General features: G+C 46.8%; 2 protein-coding genes across 3 annotated transcripts in view; one reads left to right on the top strand and one right to left on the bottom strand.

The window, feature by feature from the left end:
- The window catches only part of CMTR1 (cap methyltransferase 1), a 46342-nt gene extending 41542 nt beyond the window's left edge, over positions 1 to 4800 (top strand). For both annotated transcript variants that reach the window (XM_069800394.1, XM_069800390.1), the window contains one exon: positions 1762 to 4800. In XM_069800394.1, coding sequence (XP_069656495.1) covers positions 1762 to 1894 — 133 coding nt within the window. In that variant the 3' untranslated portion in view covers positions 1895 to 4800. The remainder of the gene's footprint in view (positions 1 to 1761) is intronic.
- A 441-nt stretch (positions 4801 to 5241) lies between these two features.
- On the bottom strand, positions 5242 to 18774 carry CCDC167 (coiled-coil domain containing 167). The gene is given in 5 exon segments (XM_069800395.1): positions 5242 to 6103; positions 8301 to 8353; positions 10774 to 10868; positions 18653 to 18745; positions 18748 to 18774. Coding segments are annotated over 5 exon segments (372 nt in total). The 3' UTR covers positions 5242 to 5999.
- Between the last annotated feature and the right edge of the window lie 324 nt (positions 18775 to 19098).

Raw genomic sequence — 19098 nt, 5'->3', positions numbered from 1 at the left:
TCGCTAAGGCCATGTCTTAAGTACAGCATATCCTCAGTCTGTGTGACACCTCAGGGCTCATATGTAGAGATGTACTGTACACCCTGCCTTCAGGCAGTGTCCTGGTTTCAGCTGGGATAGAGTTAACTGTCTTCCTAGTAGCTGGTACAGTGCTATGTTTTGAGTTCAGTATGTGAAGAATGTTGATAACACTGATGTTTTCAGTTGTTGCTCAGTAGTGTTTAGACTAGAGTCAAGGATTTTTCAGCTTCTCATGCCCAGCCAGGGCACCTGACCCAAACTGGCCAACAGGGTATTCCATACCATGTGACGTCCCATCTAGTTTAGGAACTGGGAAGGGTGGGTGGGGAATCGCGGCTCGGGGACCGGCTGGGTGTCGGTCGGCGGGTGGTGAGCAATTGCCCTGCGCATCATTTGTACATTCCAATCCTTTTATTACTACTGTTGTCATTTTATTAGTGTTATCATTATCATTATTAGTTTCTTCTTTTCTGTTCTATTAAACCATTCTTATCTCAACCCAGGAGTTTTACTACTTTTCCTGATTTTGTCCCCCATCCCACTGGATGGGGGGGGAGTGAGTGAGCGGCTGCGTGGTGCTTAGTTGCTGGCTGGGGTTAAACCACGACAGGCAGTCTCAAGAGATGCCGTCTGCCATCACTACCCAGGACTGTGCCTCTTGAGTGAGAGCTTGGTATGAAATAGGGCTCCTGATTTTCTCACTTTGAATCTCCTTACCTACCTTACAGCAATGCTCTTAAGAATCCTTAAGTTTTCCTTAACCAGCTAAATGGAAGAATGGGCTTAAAAAGCAGAGGCATACGATGCTTTTTCCCTCCATGTGTCAGGATGGCGTTAGTTCTGCTTATGTACTCTGAAGTAGGACAGCATGAACCTGCATGAATGGCTGAGGAGGTGGAAGGAGCACTTGTGTGGGACTCCAGAAGGGATGTGTTGTGGTTAGTGAGTACTAATGTCTATAATTAGCCATTGACATGTGCTCTTGTCGCTGTGCTAGTACTGCTTTGTTAGAACAGTAGCACTAAATAAGCTATGAATATTAAGTGTGAGGTAATTGTAGAAAACTAAAGGCTGCTGTGTCTGCAGTAATTAGCAGCTCTGTTTTCATTATGGCTTGGACTATGTTGATGCAGTGAGGGAGGGCTGTGCTTGATGGATGGAGTGAGAGATGGCATTGTAGGACCAGAACTCTCAGCAGCCAAATGGAGCTCAGTTATTTCACATGAGGGGAAAGAGGGGATGATCCTAGTCGCTTTTCTACAGTGTGAAGTGCTGTTCGTTTGCAAAGCTCCATAGGACAGCTGTTACTGATTCTAGTAGGTTTGTGGTGAGTGATTAGATTGCTGCATGCTGCTGCTGGCAGACTTTCTAAATTCTTCATTAAGGCCTTTCCATTGCCTTGAAATGAGTTTCATCCTCTCAAAAACTTGGAGGGAGGTAAGTTTTTCCCTAATAACCTGTCTCCTTCCAGCTGAACTGAATGTTGAGTGAAGCTAGAATCAACAAGTTTGTTTCCATGGAAATCTCTTAGGCTTGCAAGTTTCTGTACCTTAAGGGCTGTAGAGTTTGTAACATGAATGAATGCACTGGTCTTTTTCTAAGACATCGCTTAGATAGAATATCTCTGTGTGACTCCCATTGCAAGGGCAGCTGTCTCTGTAGTGCTCTTTGTGGCTAGGATGACAGTGTTTTCCTTCCCTTCTCTTGCCAAACTAATCTTGCTCTCCTCTCTGCCCACAGCATCTGCCATTACAGCCGCCTCTTCTGGGAGTGGGGGGAAGGTGTCAAAGTGCACGACTCTCAGAAAAGGCAAGATCCAGAGAAGCTATCAAAGGAGGACGTCCTGTCTTTCATCCAAGCGCACTACCCCTAACCCTGCTGTCTTGAGGGGTGCAGGGGGTGCTGAGCCCAGCTTGGATTCTTCAGGGACTGATGAGACTGGGGAGGCTCCACAACTTCTATCCTGGTCTTCTCCAGAACTGATTTCCTGGAGGTGGTTGAACCAGGAGGTGGTATGCAGAAGGCACAGGATGATGCTGTACCGTGGCAGTGTATATAAGAGCACGGCCCAGGTAGTGCCTGCTGCCGGAGTACCCATGGTGACTCCTGGAGCCAAGGCCTAATGCCCTTTTGTCCTGACCTACTGCATGCATGAGGCCAAGGGGCTGGCAGCTTTCTTTGCTCCTGTTCAAACATTCAGCGAGGTTTGTGGAGCTCTGCGTGCCAGAACTTTCCAGGCTTGTGCTTCCCTGGCACTGCGGGAAGGAGCGGAGATGTCTTGGTGGCAAAGCTGGGCAACAGCACATTGAAGCAGCCCTGCATCGTTCTGGCAGCTATCTCCTTGGCCTTCTCAAAGGCCTACACTACCCAGTGGAGGGCGTTAACTCATTGGGGAATGCTAGCTTTGGGACACAAGTATGTATTCTTGTTGGTGTCTCCAACACTTCTGCTTATCAAGGCACTTGGCTGGCCACTGGCAATTCCTATGTGGTGGTATCCTGTTGGACAAAGGCCAACACAGGTGATGAGTAGAGTTCCTGGCACAGATATGATGTGCTTAGTGCCAGGTATTTCTCAGACCCTTAGAAGCTGGCTGCTGACAAGGATTTCCCCTCTCTAGGTCAGTGACTGATCCTGACCCAACAGCCTCGGGTTAACTTGTGAACGTGTCTACGCCTCACAGTACTTCTGAGACCAAGGTGCTTTGATTCTTGGTACTCAACACTATTACCCAAATCTTCAGGGTGGAACACGGATGTGGGAGGGAAGGCACAGGAAGGTTGGGATGCTGGAGGTCTTTGGAGGAAATGATGGGAACATCTGACTTCATTAAAAAACCCAGGGCTTTGGTGAAAAGAGATCTTGACTTTGACCACGTTGGTTAATCAGAAGAAATCCTGTCCCCTGACTGTGCCCACTGGAAAGGTTACCAGATTTTCCTTTTTAAATGTCAGAGTGGGCTTTGAAACCCTCTGTCTCATTTGGCCCTGGAACTGCATCTGGGGTGAAGGCACAGAGCTGTGAAACTCTCAGCATGGTATTTGTGTGTCAACAGATTTCTCCATGCACTTCTGTGCTGGGCTCAAAGTTGTCTTCTGTTGCATGTTTTACCTTACACTTCTGGTTTCCATGGCACTTTTGCCAGGTCTTCCACATAAATCAGAAGATAACACACAGTTGACTGCTTTTGGCCAAGCAGCAAAATTGCCCTTTTTTTTAAACTATTTTTGTTGTTCTCGGCTTGTTTTTAAACACAGATTGGCAATAGGGAGGAAACTGATTTAGGGGTTGTCTGAACTGTGCCTTAAAGAAAGCTATAGTTCTCCTAGAATCTATAGCAGTTGTTTAGATTGTTTCTTTCTCTTCATGCCCGTATGTATGATTTGAACAAACTTTATGTAGCAAGACATGGAAGTTTTCACTTGTAGGTGCATGGGTGCCCTGCACCCCACCTGAAGAAGCCAGAACAAGGATGACATGTTGTAGAAGTCCCACCCTCCACCCTCTAAGGCCCAGCATCATGTGTAGGTTTTGTGCTCATTCTCAGCACGCAGTTCAATGTCATCCTACAAGTAGGCTGTGCTCTCTGAGCTTGGAGCACTTCCATGTCTTCACAAGCAAATTGTCTCCACATACCCATGTATTAATTCTTTACAGTTTGGTACAAATTAACTTAGCAGCTGCAACTCCTTGAACCAGAGAAAATTATATGCAGGCTTGATCACTGCAGAACCATGCCCCTGGCTAAAGGAGCAGCACAGAAGTTGGCATGGTCTGTTGGTCAATGGAAACTGGGAAAGAAAAGGCTTGGGAGCGGATGGGAGGTTAGCTTACAAGTACATAGTCCTGAATATTGTGCAGGGGAGCTATTCTATTTCTTCTCAAGCTCTGACCAAAAGTAAAGTGGGTCAAAGCTGTTTTTTCCATATTGGTGATTATTAGTCCCCAGACAGAGTTAGGTCTACCAAAGCAGTTGAAGAACTGCATGCTGTTAATGCATCCTCTTGGTGACCTGTAGGCTCCTTCTGCTCTCAAACATCAGTAAAACATGTATGAAAGAAATGGTGGTCCTTCCCCCCTGCAAAGAACGAGAGGCCTGTCACTGGCAGTTTTATTTTGGCAAAGGCACTTCCATGAGGGATGAGGAGGAATCTCTCCCAGTAGGCAATAAAGAACCTCCCAACTGTGTGGTTTCCAGGCTTGTGTGCAGCTGGCTTTTTAAATCAACCAGTAATTTGAGTTCCAGTGCTTCTTTGGACTGCCTTGAAGCTGTTCCAATGCCAGCAAAGCATGCTGCTCCCTTTGCCAGGCTCTGCCAGGCACCTTTGCTGTGTCCTCCAGTCAGAGCTTTGGTCTCCTGCAGGCTGGCAGACAGAAGGGTGACTAGGAAGTATGCTAGGGTGAGTGTAGGCCTCTGAGGGTGCAAAAAGACCTGGTTAGCCTGCAGGCTAGCTTTTATAAACAGATACTTTCTGTTTACCCAGTTGCCTCCAGCTCCTGATTTTAATTTGCTTTTATTTTTAATTTTATTTTTGATGCACTGAACCTTGATTCTGAATCCCCCTTCAAGAAGGCAAGCATGAGCCATCATGCTACTTGCTTCCCTGCTGCAGGGTAAACAGGGAGTATGTTGGGAAGGGGGGGTGAGGAAGGTCTTGCTGAAGGGAATGTTTATGTACATTAATTGCACAATGTATTGTTACTAGGCTGTGTATCATTTTGTGTTGACTTCTCTGCTTTCATTGTCTCTATTACCAATACAGCCTCTTTAGTTCACAACAGTGTTTGTTTACTTTGCTTCCCACAAAATGCTGGCCTGTAGTGTGTCTTAGTGTGGAGACAGAGAAATAACCTTACACAGTTAAATTTTCAAGGCAGTCCTCTTTTAAAGGTTTTCCTGGCAAGTTAGAGCACACTGAGGGCTACCTAGTGTATGTCACTGCACAGAATGAGCAGGGACTACAGGAGACAGTCTCCAGCACTCCTCTGCAGCATCCTAGGCTGCTTTTTCACTCAAAGGAAACAAACACTCAGGTAGATTTCCAGGCCACAACAGACCAATAACCCACTGCTGAGACCTCGCTGACCAAGTATGTTAAGTGCCTAACGCAGTCTAGGCTTACTGTGGTGCAATGTGTACCAGCAGGGACATGGTAGGATGAGAATAAAGTAGTGGCTGAGAAACATGTTACAAAACAGGAAAAAAAGAAAACCAGGAAGTTACAAGGTCAAATTATTTTATTTAAAGCCTTGCAGAGGCACCTCCATCCCTGGGAGTTGATAGTAAATTCTCTTTTGCAAGTGTTGATTCTCAGAGGCACAAAATAGCTACCAAGCTCTGATGCACTGGAGGGGTAGGTAGATCTTCTCAAAGCCCAAGCACTCAGATCTCAAGTTGGATGGTACCTGCTTGCAGAAAAAGAGATACCTACCTCTTATCTGTTTTTGTGGAGGTAGGATTCCTTTGGTCCTGTAAGTCAGTGTGGAGGAGTAAGCATCTTTGTTTAGCTCATCTCTGGGAACACATGGAGTCTTTAGGTCACAATACCCTTTGATTCAAAGAGCTTGGTGTCCTTTCAGCTTATGGCTGAGTCACAGGAACCAAGGTGGTGGCCTGTATTCTGACTGGGCTAGGCAGAGAGCACTTGTCTGCAACCATAGAGGTCCTCTTCAAAAGGGAGAATGTATTGCCTTCCTGCATATTGGCTGGATGGTCTTGACTGCATATTGGGTAAGACAGCACCTTAAGCTCTGCTTGACCCTATTTCCAATTGCAAGTGTGCTGTTGTTTCCAGTTTGTCTTCTGTCCCCCTCAATTCTCAGAGAAAAAGCTTCCCTACAATGAGGCTTGGAAAGGATAAACAAGAACAGCAATTTGAAATGCTGATCCTCACCCTTGGGGGAGGCACAGTGGTGAGAGGCAGAAGAGCTCCTTGCAGGAGAGTCATTTGGTCAGCAGGGAGAATTCTTGAGTGCAATCACATTGTCCAGCAGGTGTAAATAAGAGCAATCAGCAACCCCATGGCCACAGCAAGGGCAGCATTCTTGCGGTTTTCCTTACGAAGCACGCTCAGTTCTTTCTCTGGGAAACAAACAAAAGCCTTGCCTGTGAATGTTCTTTTGTCTTGAAGCTACATCTCCTTTCAAAACTGTCTTAAAAGCACAATGCTACCTTGGCCACGAGCAAATCTTTTGGGATCAGTATGCAAAGCTGCCAATTATAAGATGTGCTGAACAGGAAGTAAACTAGCAGGAACCCTTTCATTTGCTAACTCTCATCCTGTCAATCTCAGTAGCTGTGCTTGGAAATACTTCAGTGCCAGACCAGTTCCTGTTTGCAAATGACCTTGTTCTAGGACCTTACTAAGGACAGAATGGGTCATTAGAATAATTGCTTGTTCCCTAAGAGAATGAAGATGACAGAGGTTAGAGAGCTATTTCTACTATCTTCTAGACATAACAGCCTGATACCTTTTGCTAGTGCTTAGATTTACTTAAATACAACTGTGGCCACCTTTGAATGTTGGCAGAATCTGTGTTTCCTTGTGCTGCAGAAGGATGAGTGTGGAACAGGTCTGAGCCTGGACAGTCATTCTGTTGGAGTCTGCAGCTTTTTAGAGACAGGTCACTTTCTCTGGCCCTGGTTTTCAAAAGAAGAAACATGGATGCAGAGAGGAGGAAGTGGCTACCAAAATTACGGAGTCCTACGTATGTCCATATCTGTTCCATTTGCTTTACTAAAGATGAGAACCCCATTCTTGCTAGTTCTGTTCCACAGGACTTTGCTGGATGGTAAGAAGCAAGGCCTACAGCATTACACATTGCATGGCCAAACAGCAATAGTTATTCTGCAGGGCAAAGTTGGGTGCAGACTGTCTCCAGAGCCAGACTGCTCTTGCTGCTGAATTCAGCTGCAGTGACTGCGCAGGTTACTGCCCCTAGTTTGCACTAGCAGCCTCCAGCAGGAATGCCCTGGTGCTGCAGGTTTCCAAACTGCTGCTGGTATCAAAAGAGGCTTTTAGCTGTTCTTTCTGCCCCCATTCTTCACATAGTACAAGCATTCTCATGCAACCACAGAGCAAACTGCTTGAATCTGCAAGGCTACAGAGGAGGTGGTAGGGGCAAGAGGTCACATAACCCCAAGCACAGCAGTGCCAGCTTAAACTGATGAAAGCAATGCCATTGTCAGAAACTGCAGTTCATGGCCTCAAGTGTCAGCTGGAATAAGCAGAGATTTAATCAGAGACCACAGCAGTGATCTAAAAAGACTGTGTGCACATGCACTGTCTGTTCTGTTAGAGGAGAAGCAGCCATCACCATTAGGTGAGGCTGTTGGTGCTGTCTGAGCAGCCTGTCAGATTGCTCTGTTGATGCTAGCAGCAATAGCTGACTGCTGGTAAAAGGGTGGCAGTGACGTGCAGAGTCTTATGCTTCTGCTGTCTCTAGTGGTAGGCCCTTAGGGAACTACTCTGGATCTCTTTAAAGTAACTGTTAGTCTTCTGGAAACAGTCCTTTAAATGAGTTAAAATTACAAATTTGCTGGCCATACCCCAGCTTTCAACTCTCCAGGCCTAAAAGAACACTTGTGCTTCTTTCCCTTGTGTGAGCTCTGGTGCTTGCACTGCTGCAGAGTGCTGTTAAACAGTTAACACACTGATCAACACCAGGAGCCTGAGACAGGCAAAGCAGCATCCCTAGTGGAATGAAACTGCTGTCAAAGGTGTGGTAGCTCAGAGGGACTCTCATTTTAACTGTCTACAGCAGGACTTGCAGCAAGGAAAGACCCTGGCTCTCTGGAATTGCAGGTAGCACATCAGTGTGAAGCCCTGTGCTTGTGTGCTGAACAGCCCCAGAAACTGATGTAGTGAGAACCTTCCCCAAGGAAGGTATACTTTGCTACACTCCAGACAGCACTTGCCAGCTTGCTTAGCAAGCCTCTATTAAAGAAAAAAAAAAAAAAAAAAGAGGGAGGGATGTTAAAAGCCACTCAAGTCAATCTGTTGGCTAAGATTATCTAAGACTGGTAATTTGGGGTATGTGAAAGAGGCATCTTTCCCCTCTCATTAGCTGATGCTCCCCCCCCCCCATGATAGCACAGCTCAAGCAGGAGGCTAGACTCCTATTATAATATGCTGACTAGGTTTCCCTCAGTCTAGCTCCCCTTGGTTGAACCTAAATTCAAACGCAGAAGTCAGAGGTGGCAGGAGCTTGAAGATGAAGCTAAGCTGCAGCACTGATCCCATCTAGCCCAGAGGGACCATTTTTAATGAAGCTCTTACCATAGTTGTCCGCTTTGGTCATTAGGAAGTTTCTCTCTCTCTCCAGTGACTTTCTGTAATGAGAAGAGGAGTTCATTACCTGTGAGGCACAACACAGCCTATTTCTTTGCTTATATGAGAGAAGAGAGATTGTCCCACTGCCGGGGATATCTGCTTACAGAATGAGCCCCTCACCCTGTACTGTGGAGAGGTGACAGTTTAGAAACACCCAGCTGTGCAAGAGAAGAGATGCAGCAGTTTTAGATTATTTTTTCCTTCCCCCAAACTGCCTCATATCTCTCCTTTCAGGACAGTGTCAGTGTATGCAAGCAGGCTAGAAGGGGGTCTGTGTGTGAGAGGCCCTACTCTGTTCCCCCAGGTGGGGTAGGAAGTTCTCCCACAGCTACAGGATGGGGCAGGGCCCCTACATGCTCTCTGCAGGATGCTGCCCCTCCAGCACATGTGGCTCAGTGCTGGAATGCTAATTCTTCTCACCAAGTGAAGCTGGGATCCCTTTGTCAGAGGTATCCAATTTACACAAATTGGTCAACTCAAGGAAACAAGCTGAATCCAAGCCCAGTAACAACCAGTTAAACAACCTGTTATTAGACTGAAGACTCAGGATAATAACAATAAAGAGTAAGTCAGGCCAACCCAGCCCTTGTCTTGCACTGCATGAGATGATTAATTAATACACAGTTTAAAATACAAAAGCAAAACAAATTGCCTGAAAGCAGCAGCGTTTCCATTATGGCAGTGAGGACATGGTCACTCCTTTCAGACTGTGCATATAATTTGTTAGTGCATGTTTATTTATCTCCTGGTTCAGAGCAGACAGAGAAGGCAGTAAGTGTAACAAAGTTTGTTGTTTCCCTTGGGGCAGAGCAAGAACCTGTAGGAGGAAAGAGATCCAAATCTATGTGTACAGCTAGTTAAGTAAGGGATGGCAAGAAAGCAAGCTATGTCAGAGCAGCAGGAGAAGAAACAGCTCTTAAAGGCAACTGGGGAAAGGCAATATGGAGTGCAGCCAGGAGGAAGTGAGAAGACAGATTTATCAACATGACTGAGCTGCTACTTAGAAACTTGCCTTGTGAATACAGTCAACAGAAGAGGCTTTGAGAATAAGACATGAAGAAACCATGACAACTGAACTCAAAATGGGAAAGCAGAGCTCTCCTTTGTGTACTGGTCACTGAATCAGTAATTTTGATCATGGTACCTTCCTCCATGGTTTTTCAAATGGTCTGGATTAGGGCAACAGAATTTCTGTTTCCATCTCCATACAAACTGTAAAATTCAGAAAAGGCCCCAGGAATCCCTATTCCTTATTCTTTGCTCTACACCCTATATTTCAGAGAGAAGTCATACAGATATATTCCATCCCGTCAAGTTACCCCAACTGTAGGTTTGGTTGCTGGCCACCTAAGTACCAGATAAAGAATACAGACAGTCAACATAAGAATAATTTAGGCCTAGAATAGGACTGTTGAGATGAGGAGCTAGAGAGATGAGGGATAGGAGGACGCAAGACCCTGTCCAAATATGCATGGGGATATAGAACCCCAGTAAAGGGCAGCAGGGGAAGAAAGAGAGAGAGAGTGGAAAGGAGGAACAAAGAAGTTAAGCTGAGGCTGCTAAGTATCAGGGTGTGGGGATGTCACCACTGCTAGGATAATTTCTAACTGGGTTCTGTAGGACAGTACTGTAGAGCAGACACCAGGACCAAGAGGACCTATGATTGAGCTTCCCAGCCTTTTTTGCTAGGAGCAGAGCAGTAGGATGTTGGTGACTGAAAGAACGTCCTCAAGCAGAAAGATTTGAGAATCAGCTGGGAGATGTAGGATCTCTTGCTTCACACTCTAGAGAAATAGCAGGTTCTGCCTGTGTCCGCTACAAAATCCAGGTTGAAGTCCTTGCTTGAGTCCCAGCTCTAGAAGCCTACAGTTGCCTTTTTTATGTCAGTGACAGATTTCAGGTGAATTGTCCCTCTTCCCTTTCCCAAGGAAAGCCAGTATGTCACTGCATCCCTACATCCAGACACATTTGCAACACAGGCACAGATAAGAGTAATTTCCCTCAGCCTCTTTTGCAGTTGCATCCTAGCCTGGTTTGGCCCTCAGTAGTAGTTGCTGCACATCTCCCCTGATTGAACTCAGGCAGCTTCAGCAAGGCTTGAGTAGCAGTCTGCAGTGAACCTTTGCCAGACTCACAGCTGTTCCCTAGCAGGCCAGGAGCCAACTCTGCAAATGAACTGGCACATTTTGGGCACTGCTTGGCAAATGAGGCTGTTGACAAGATAAAGCTCTCTCCATGTATCACTGAACTACTCACCCTGGCAAGTTCCCCAAGTAAGCTCCAAAGGTGGGGGAAGAGAGTTTTGTCATGGGGAACCACACATTCCCATTCCTTCAAGAGTCCTTGCTCAGTACTACAGCAGGATGATAGCTAGCTGAAGTACACAGCCACAGCTGTGAAAGGAGATGGTCATCAATACCTTCCTTCAAGGCTGAGCTTCTCCCTGCGCAGTTTAAGATCCACCTCCTCCATGCTCTGTCTGCAACGTGCCAGCTTCTCCTCCAGTCCATCAATCTGAAAAACACCACACCAGTCACTGTCATTTCCTCTCCCAGTTAACATGGATCCATCCCCACTCAGATGGGAAGGGTGACAGCTCAGCCACTCCACCTCCTTCCTCCCCAACTCAAGGGAGAAACAGCCCTAGCTCTGTGTAGACATCACAGCACAGAGAGTCCGTTGCCTCCCAGATCAGGCTGTATTATACCCCAGGCAACTGTGACATTGTAATCCCAGACAATGCCAAGCCAGCTATAACACTCCTGCTTGTGTGGCTGGCCAGAACCTTTTTGCTAAGATCTGATCCTGTTCCAGTCTGTTGTAGTTTCTTTGCATGTGGCTCCACAAGCAAAGATGCGATCTAAGGCATCTTTATGCAATTAAATGAGGATGAAATGAGAGAGACTGGCCTTGGCCAAAGCCTGAGGGACAAGGTCTTGATTTAGAGCTGTGAACAGATGCAGTTCATGGGACATGACTACAAACCACCCTAAGCTGTCTGGTTAGGTAAAGAGAGGACGAAGGTGAAACACTGATACCTACCATCTCTTCTACTCAGCTAAATCTACAACAGCAACAGCAGTCTGCACAGTATGCTCAAGAGAGCGTTCACCACCACATCCACACCTTTGACCTGTACCAAGTTTTGGCAGCAACATGTTCCCATGCAGAAAACCACTGGTGTCTTCTCCTTGTGTCTCCTCGTCAGGTTTCCTAATGGCCACCCTCCCTCCGTGTCCTCCTGTGGAGGGGAGTAACTGTGGATATGTACAAGACGGTTGATCTACTTGTGTGCAAACTGATTGCCCAGAAGGGAATCCTACCACAGACAATGGTTCTCCTGGGAATCATTCCTCTTTTCTGCCTGGCAACCAGAGCATAGACATCTTTAGGAAAACTCTGACTTTCAGGCTTGCTTCCAGCAGGAAAACAGTGGGACTAATCAGATAATATGCACAAAACATCCTAGCCTGAAAGAAAATGTCCTTGGTGCCCTGAGGTGGCAATGACCTCTCTTTTTAGCTACTTAGTGCAACACTCCTGGCTGTGTCTGGTTCTCCAAGCAAGGCCAAGGCTGGCTAGATGGCTGGCAGCATGCCTCTCTGTGGTGGGAACCTTCTCAAACCAGAAGCTAAGAGGCAGCACGGTCCCATGTAAAGTACTGAAGTGGAATGACACACCAGCTGCCTGGACATCAGCCTCAGAGGGGCCCAGAGCACAAACACTCCCAAGAACAGTGATACGGGAAACAAAATCAAAGGTAGTGATCCCTAATTACTGCTGCTTTGGGGGATGAGCTCCATCCTGAGCTCATTAGCAATCTCACACCTTCTGCTCAGGAAAGGCAGGCAAGCATTATAAACAAGCAGGATGGGAGAAGAGGCTTAACGTAAAGGGAAGAACAAAGCAGACCACGAAAAGGAGTTTAGCCAGTCAGCTGAATAGTCTCACTGCAAGCAGCACAGCAGAGCTGGGGAGGGGGCCACATATAACAAAGCTCAAATCTTTGCACCTTACCAGATACCAATTTCAAAGTCCCTTGTTATTAGGCAACTCTGCCAGGGCTGTTGAGATGCCAAGCTTCCCAGAGGTGCCTGCATAGCCTGCCCTGAGCCCAAGGGGAGCACCAAGGCACATCACCTGATCCCAGAGCACAGGGCATAGCGCTTCTGTGTTTGGCAATGCTTGGGTTTGCCAGGATAGGGACACAGATATTTTTGAAGCATGTTAGCTGAAAATGCATTGGGTCAGGGCAAAGTTAATTGTCCTCCACCATATCCAGCTGTGCCAGTTAAGAATGTTAATTCCAGCTGCTCATCACTATCTGTCATCCACTACAGCTCAGTCAGCAAGATGCATTGCTCCAGTCTGCTTCAGAGCCAACCAAGGGCTTCACCCAAGTTAGCTCTGACCATGCTTATCAGCAAGTTAATTTAATGGCAGAGGACAGTAGAGTGGAGGTGGGGTGTCCGTCCAGTCCAATTTAAGAATGACCATCTCCCTCACCAGTTCCTACCATCTGCAAATAGCTGTGTCTCTGCTCCCTTATCTGTTGGAAACCCTCACATACACACAGAGCAAAAGGTACTTCAGCAGGTACCTGGCTCCTCTGTAGCCGGTAAACTTCTTACAATGCACCATGCCTCCTCTGGAAACACATTTAAAAATCATGTTAAATAACACAATTTAATGAGAGCTTTGGTTAGTCAGCTGTCAACCTCACCACTAAATTATCCATGTCATTGCACTTCCTATCCTCTCCTCCAGAACTGCTCCTTCTGCTTAGTTTGCAGTTGCTCTCACTAGTACATTCTCTGCCCATACTTCCATCATTTCATGAGACATAACAAGAGGATATTCCACCAGCTCTGCCAATGCTTTTACTTTCTGCTGACTAAAAATCTCCAGATTCCACATAATACTTTAAAAGTTTCAACTGGTTTTACTGCTCTTAAATCAAACCTAAAGTTTCAGTCCCCTGCCGGAGAGCAATAATTTGCTAATAAACCACATGCCCTAGAACTGCATCATCAGCTTTGCTGAGCTGGGGGCACAAGAGACAGAAAATAATAATAAAAAAAAAGTAAGGAAGGAAGAACAGATTGCTGAATGGACAAAATATTTTTCCTCCAGAATCTATTTCTTTTCTTCAAGCTAGTCTGGGGCATTAGGGGTTGTAAGGAAAGACAAGAGTGAGGATTCCCAGATGTTATCCATTCACTGTGCCTCAGTTCCCCTACTTATAAATTAGGACAATATTATCTGCCTCCTGAAGGTGGCTCATTTACACAAGGAGCCTCAGACACCAACCCAAACTATGGGCAGAGCACTGTCTTGTTATGTCAGTGCCATTGCCTCACTTTGGATTTAGGATCTGTTCCTGCAAGCTAGGAGTCTCTCAGCTGCTCAGCCATTCAAGTAACCTTCACTGTAGGGCAAAGGAAAGAGAGAAATAGAAAATAAGCACAGGGAGAAACCAGAGCAATGCCTGGGAATTACCGATTACTCTCTGGGCTGCCGAGAAAACTCCCAGGGGTCTGTAACCTGTAAAGCTGTAGCACAAGAAAACTGGTTGAGCTTTGGCATAATTCCTTGCAGCAGCTCTCTAGGAGAGCAATCCTAGAAACAGGTGCACACCTGAGCTTGTTGTGGATGGAAAGCTTTCCCTCCTACTAGCTAATACATGAGAAGGTTAGTTGGGGTATGTACCTAGGCCTCCTGGAAGCCCACATAAAAACAAAGAGCCAGGTTCACTTAGCTGAACCATCACTGCGCGTCACACTGGTTTATCTTTTTAGTGGCAATCTCAGCACAGTGGCTTATAAGTTGCAAAGACAAACCCTTGCTCCTTCTCGCTCTCCATGCCATGAAGAAGATTCTCTGGGACAGAGCTGAACTGCAGCATGCAGAAAGCTCACATGACAACTCCTCAGGTTCACATGGCCTGCAGCAGGGACACATGACTTCACTTGAAGCAACATCTTTAAGTAGTGTCAGTTGAAAGGGGCAAGTGAAACAGGTGCTTCACAACCAGGCAGCAGCTTAGGGCACAGAGAGCTACCCTTCTGCTCCTCAAGAGCCACTCCAGAAAGTCAAGGCTCAGCAGCTCTGGACGCACAGAGGGATCTAAGGCCGGATGCCTCCCTTGCTCCACAAGGTACGACAAGGCATTGAGCCATTTTTGTTCAATTCTGGCAATACTCGCTTGCAGTCTAGAGAGCTTTTTAAACCAGAGGGACCTGGAACGGATTTCAATCCAGACTTACATGCTTATTACAAATCTCATTTGTTGGGACCATCTTGGGCAGGGAGCCCGAAATGGCTTACATAAAGGCAGAGACAAAGAGAGAAGAGAAAAAGAAGCAGCTTTGCTTACAGAGTTGAGCTGGATCCCTTTTAATACATTTAATACATGAATTAATAAAAGCTTTCTTTCCAGTAGAAAGGCTAAAAGCGCTTTTCAAGAACTGGCATCCACCCTCTGCTTTTATGAATTCCCTAATTAAGATACTGGCAAAGAGCCATATCACACATACGTCAACATCCAACAGCGTTAGGTAATGAGGTTTTTGTCTTCTGACCCTCATAAAACAGATCAAAGCCAACTGAAGAGGTGGGGGCAAAGAAAAAAAACCTTCCCCGAGCAGTCTTCTCATGCCTTGTCACCTGCCAGCACACTTGAGCCGTTCTTTTCACAGAAGAATTAGTGGTTCCTGCATCCACAAATTTGGCTGGATTATTTAAATCAGTCCAGCAGAGACGAGTTTTGTTAAAATTCAAATGCTAACTTGTAGTTCACGGACACACTTCCATTTTCATCACACTCTTGGAATCATTTGGCATGCTGGCAAATCACTTCACAGATGCTGTGCGCACAGTGTGCTTGGAAATATTTAGCAGACAAGCTACTACACAGTAGAGGATAATCCACCAGCAAAGCCTAAGAAATGCTGCAGAACAACCCTCTGTGTTGGTAAAGGAGAAAGGTCTGGATCCTACCTGCATCTCCTGCTTCAGCCTTGCAGACACTATCCAGTTAGCCCACCCTGCCTCAGCTCAGACCAGTGGCTTTGCAGGACAGCACACAGACATGACCACATGGCACCACCCACAGCTTTTTGAAAAATCCTGCAAGAACAGCTTTACTGAGTGAAGACTATGTTGGCCTTTTCCCTATTCATTATGCTCTTGCATAGACACTGATCAGCCACTGCCTTGTCAGAAGCAGCAACATACATAACAATACTTTCTCCAAACACACACTTGATATTTTGCAGCTCAGGCACTGCCTGAGTGCAGGGTGTTCTCTCTGCATTTAAAAGCCCCACTTTTTTGCTTCCATGAATTTTTTTCAGTTGTTATCTGAGCCACAGGTATATTTTTAAGGGCTACAATATCCTCTGGCAAGGAGTTTCACAGCACAGCCACAGGTTATGGGAAGAACAAACCCCTCTTGTTTGTTCCGAGCTCGTCACCTGCTACTTTCATTTGATAGCCCTAATTTTATATTGACAGTGAATGTTCATTCTTTGTTTAAAGTTACAAACAGCATGCAGAGGATATAGACCTATACTAGGTCACCTTGCAGTCATGTTTTCAAGCTTAAAAGGACCTGGTATGCTTAGTTGTTTCTTGCATGTAAGTTTTCCACACCTTTGATCATCCTTGTCACTCTCTTAAGCTCCTTCCATTTTCACTATTTTGCTACAAAACAGACCAGTCTTCCTAGTTTCATTTTCCTGACAAGTTTCCTCAAGGAAGTTCTATGCAGCTCAGCATTATCAATAGGACTGCCTGTTGAAAGACTACAGAGCTATATTGTCGTGGTTTAACCCCAGCCAGCAACTAAGCACCACGCAGCCGCTCACTCACTCCCCCCCCATCCAGTGGGATGGGGGACAAAATCAGGAAAAGAAGTAAAACTCCTGGGTTGAGATAAGAACGCTTTAATAGAACAGAAAAGAAGAAACTAATAATGATAATGATAACACTAATAAAATGACAACAGTAGTAATAAAAGGATTGGAATGTACAAATGATGCGCAGGGCAATTGCTCACCACCCGCTGACCGACACCCAGCCGGTCCCCGAGCCGCGATTCCCTGCCCCCCACTTCCCAGTTCCTAAACTAGATGGGACGTCACATGGTATGGAATACCCTGTTGGCCAGTTTGGGTCAGGTGCCCTGGCTGGGCATGAGAAGCTGAAAAATCCTTGACTCTAGTCTAAACACTACTGAGCAACAACTGAAAACATCAGTGTTATCAACATTCTTCACATACTGAGCTCAAAACATAGCACTGTACCAGCTACTAGGAAGACAGTTAACTACATCCCAGCTGAAACCAGGACATATATGAAAGAAGCAGCCTGAGTTTAAACCACCGCATTATGGAGACACATTTGTATCAGTTTAAACCAGGTCATATCAATTACAGCTGCAATTTGTAAGTGCAAGCTAATCTGGTAAGTGTCTATATAGAAAATTGCATTCATTTAGCATCATGACTTCAGTTAAACAAGCATGACTCTGCCTAGATGAGGCCTTTCAAACCTAGCCATGCATCATGTCATAGTAAGACTAATTTGGAAAGTTTTCTTTACAATCATAACAGCTCAGAAGGTAACACTGAACCAAATAAAAGTTTAAATCACAAAATCAGTATCTTGGTTGTCATGCATTCTGACACCTGAAACACAGCCCCCTCTTCCTCTGGCTTAAAGGGATATTGTTTTCTTCCTCCTAACTTCTATTCAGTATCTTTCATATCACTGCAAGGGAGAAGGATTTTATCTTTTAGTAGTATCTTCGCACGGAGAGGTTAAGTTTGCACCTATAACACACAGACGAACAGTAGTTTTATAATCCTTTCAAAAGTAGTGTGTTCTATTGTGACAACTCCTAAAAAAAAAATAAATCTAAAGCTACTGCAAGTCCCCAAACACTTTGCCAGAATTTTCTGTGGCAGCTAAAATCAGTCCCTTTCTATTCTGTGACCAACAGGTTCCTGACAGGCTCACCCTTTTTACCACCTCCCTCTGGTAGGGTGGTACGGTGGACCCTACCATCTCAACTCTCCTTGTCTGTCACATCTCAAGCAACCACCACCAAAAATTCATTATTTCAACTCTCACTGCTAGGCTCACTGAAGAGAAGCTTGGACAGCCAGCACACTCCCCTCTGGACCCCCTTTGGTGGTTATATTTGGGTTAGAGTGTCCAGAAATGTCTGTTTCAAGCAGAACTAGATGAAATAGACCAAAAAACTACTATAAACCAAACTCCCATTCATATTACACAGTAGGACACTCACCTTTACTGGCTGATGAAGCACATATGACAAGCCCCAAGACCTTCCCCTGGCCTTTCCACCCTGGCTATCTTGGTCTGCTGTACATATGCTCATATGAAAGACTTCAGGACAGAGAGGTGACCAGCAAGATTCACTGGATTGATTCTGTCCCATTTCAGCCATTTGTCAGGAAGATTCAGGCTTTTGCTGTCCCCAAACTATCCACAACCCACAGACTTAAACTATGGGCTCTCCACTGCCTCCTCCAGGTCAGTCCAGATAGCACTGTTCAGTGCAGGAGCCAGAATGAAGTATGCTTCAGAGAGACCTTAACTAACATGCCTCAGTTCGTTTATACAAATACAAAGCTTAAACAAAGCTTACCAGCAGACCTCCTGCCACTCAGGAAATTACAAAACACCCAAGCACAACAATAAAAAGGCAGCTTTAGAAGGAAGGCATACTCTTAAAAACCAGTCTTTTCCCCTTCTCCTTGCTGTGACTTACAGGCACCTCATATGCCCGTTTATTGCTGGGTTCCTCAAAGCAGCAGCCCGTGCCCAGCACACTGCTGACTCTCCACCGCACACACAGGCCAGGCTGTGCACAATTTGCTAGCCAGGAGCAAGAGCTTGCCGCAGCACCCTCCACAGGCACACGCACATACTGCCTCTCCCTGCATTGGTTCAAAGACTCAGCAGGAGCAAGGGCACCAAACGCCATCGCTCGGTCAAAGGCCTGGGACAGAGGACGGGGCACCGAGCTTTCCGATCGCGGGAGGGCCCAGCACAGGCAGTCCCGCCTCGGCCACCTCTGCTGCCATCGCACATTAAGATGGCGGCCGGGCCCAGCACCAGCGCAGCGCAGACCCCGCTGCCCCGGCCCTCTCCGACACCCACCGCTCTCCAGGGAAACGCTGCTTCCGCGGCGGGGGGCGGCAGTCGCCTCGCCTCTGCTAAGCCCAGCCGTGCCGTACCCCGCGCGTCGCCACGGCCCCCCCCCTCACCTCTCGGGCCACGCTTAGCCCCTCTCGCCTCCTGTCCATGGTCACCGGCCGGATAGCAGTCGCGCATGCGCAGGCTCCCACGCTGCTCCATAGCCCCAGAGCGTCCGCGCGGCTGCCGCCATCTTTGTGAGGGGCTGCGCTGTGGGGCGGCCGCCATCTTGGTGAGGGCGCTTCTGCCCGGCCCAGTTCGGCGAGGCAGCCCGGGGGTGGCGGGAGCTGTGTAAGTTTGAGCCCGTTTTGAAGACAGCCGAGGATGTACGGCAAGGTGGTGGCCCGCGGCAGTCAGAGCGCCTGTTCCAGCAGCAGTGGATGAGGGGTGGTTGGGAAGGACCATCAGGCCGGGAGGCCGAGGTGGGACTTCTTGGTCCCCCTCGGATCTGCCTTGTCCTGCCTCGCTACCCCTCAGAGACTGCTGCTCCCTCTAGGGGGGTATTGGCAGGGGTCTC

This window comes from Haliaeetus albicilla, chromosome 13, assembly GCF_947461875.1.
Source record: "Haliaeetus albicilla chromosome 13, bHalAlb1.1, whole genome shotgun sequence".
Taxonomy (NCBI): domain Eukaryota; kingdom Metazoa; phylum Chordata; class Aves; order Accipitriformes; family Accipitridae; genus Haliaeetus; species Haliaeetus albicilla.
This window is presented reverse-complemented; position numbering and strand designations above follow the sequence as displayed.